The 1,670-nt window shown below is 37.1% G+C and overlaps 1 protein-coding gene across 1 annotated transcript in view; it reads left to right on the forward strand.

Annotated features, from left to right (window-relative positions):
• Positions 1-1,670, forward strand: part of tnrc6ba (trinucleotide repeat containing adaptor 6Ba) — a 56,690-nt gene that overhangs the window by 27,424 nt on the left and 27,596 nt on the right. The window contains exon 13 of the mRNA XM_014025817.1: positions 531-632. Within this exon, the coding sequence (XP_013881271.1) occupies positions 531-632 (102 nt within the window). The remainder of the gene's footprint in view (positions 1-530; positions 633-1,670) is intronic.

A 1,670-nucleotide genomic window follows, 5' to 3' on the forward strand; every position in this document is an offset into this window, starting at 1 on the left:
CGATCATGCTAAGCTTGCTAACTGTTCCACCCTCTGACTGCTGCAGGGGCGTGTCTTAGAGAGAGGCTTTTATACCAGAACACAGCCGCTGGGACGAAATCATGGAGAAGACACGTCACCGTGGAGAGCCGTTAACCAATATGCAAATTAGCCTGCAGTACCACTGCTCTACCCAAATGAGCAAGAAAAACACGTTTTTAGACCAAATATTACAGATTTGAACAAATACGCACAAAAACATCAAAATTAGCACAGGAACAGTACTATATAACATTTTAGACACATTCTAGACAGTTTATCAGCTAAAAAAAAAGTTAATTTTGGGGTAAGTTACTCTTTAAGTTTATTGTACATGCCTAACAGATGTTCCAGCAAAAATAGGAATTTTTCTCCTCCTGATTTGCACAGTTTCAAATAAGTTTTATTGTTTTAATGTGGTTAGTAAAAACATTTGTTGTGAGTTTAAAAGAAAGCAAAGCATGTATATTATCTCACCCCACACTTGTTTTTGTATTTTCTTGTTTATTTAGGCTTGTCAGCTCCTATTGCAGCAACAACAGACTCCACAGCAAATGCTGCAAAACCAGAGGAAGTTCCCACCTAATGTTCGTCAGCAGGCTGACCCTCAACAGGTACAAACATGCACACACTTGTACTAGGGCTGTGTATTGGCAAGAATTTGGCGATACGATACATATCATGACAGGGGGGTCACGATACGATATATCCTGATATATCCCGATATATTTCGATACTGTAAACAAGGTGATATATTGCAATATTTTTGGTCCAAAAATTCTATTAAATAAAAACCTCTTACTGGGAAAAAAAAACAAAAAAACGAAAAACCAAAATTCATTGTCTCAGAAAATTCTAATATTGCATAGATATACTTTTGATACATTTAGCTGTGTTCTGCTTTGTATGTGTTTTATTTGTTTCATATTTCATCCATGTTTTCATTTATTAGACTAAATTTGCCAATAAATAGTTTGAAAATATATTTTTTGCAGCTTTTCGTTTTTAAAATTAATGTACAATATGGTCACCCAACACTTAACAATAGCCTTTATATTGTCATAAAGTTCGGTAAACAGATGATATGAAGCTGCTGCACACAGAGTTTCTGGGATCAGCTGACCTGCATCCAGAACCTGATTTGTATAACTGTGGATCGAACAGCAGGGCAGGTCCTGAAAATAAACAGTAAATAAACGGAGAAGCTAAACAACACAGTTAAACCGTTATTGAAATAAACACAGCAGGATAAACTTAAAGTGTATGGACTTTGATGCGATCAGCCGGACATTAACCGTATTTCCATCAAGCCTTTTTGATACGTATTTAGAAGTGTCGCATTAAAAATGTGAAAAAAAAGTCGGATGTAAACAGCAAAATTGGGAAAAAAAATCCTCAATTCACTAAAAAGTTTTTACGCTCGCTTGAGCTTTGGATGATTCACAAAGTAGTTAATGCGCAAAACGGGAGATGGAAACACGTTTGCTGAATAAATTCTGACGTAGCGCATATTTACCTCACGTGATGTTCAGCTGTTTCCGCTTTCCTGCTTCGACCCGGATGGTAGCCCTGCATAGTTGCACGTGCCTTTCTGCTGCGTAGTTTAACGTTACGTTTATTTCCCTACGTCTCCTGGCAGCGTTAAACATAGC

The sequence above is a fragment of the Austrofundulus limnaeus genome, unplaced genomic scaffold (assembly GCF_001266775.1).
Source record: "Austrofundulus limnaeus strain Quisiro unplaced genomic scaffold, Austrofundulus_limnaeus-1.0 Scaffold5, whole genome shotgun sequence".
Lineage (NCBI taxonomy): Eukaryota > Metazoa > Chordata > Actinopteri > Cyprinodontiformes > Rivulidae > Austrofundulus > Austrofundulus limnaeus.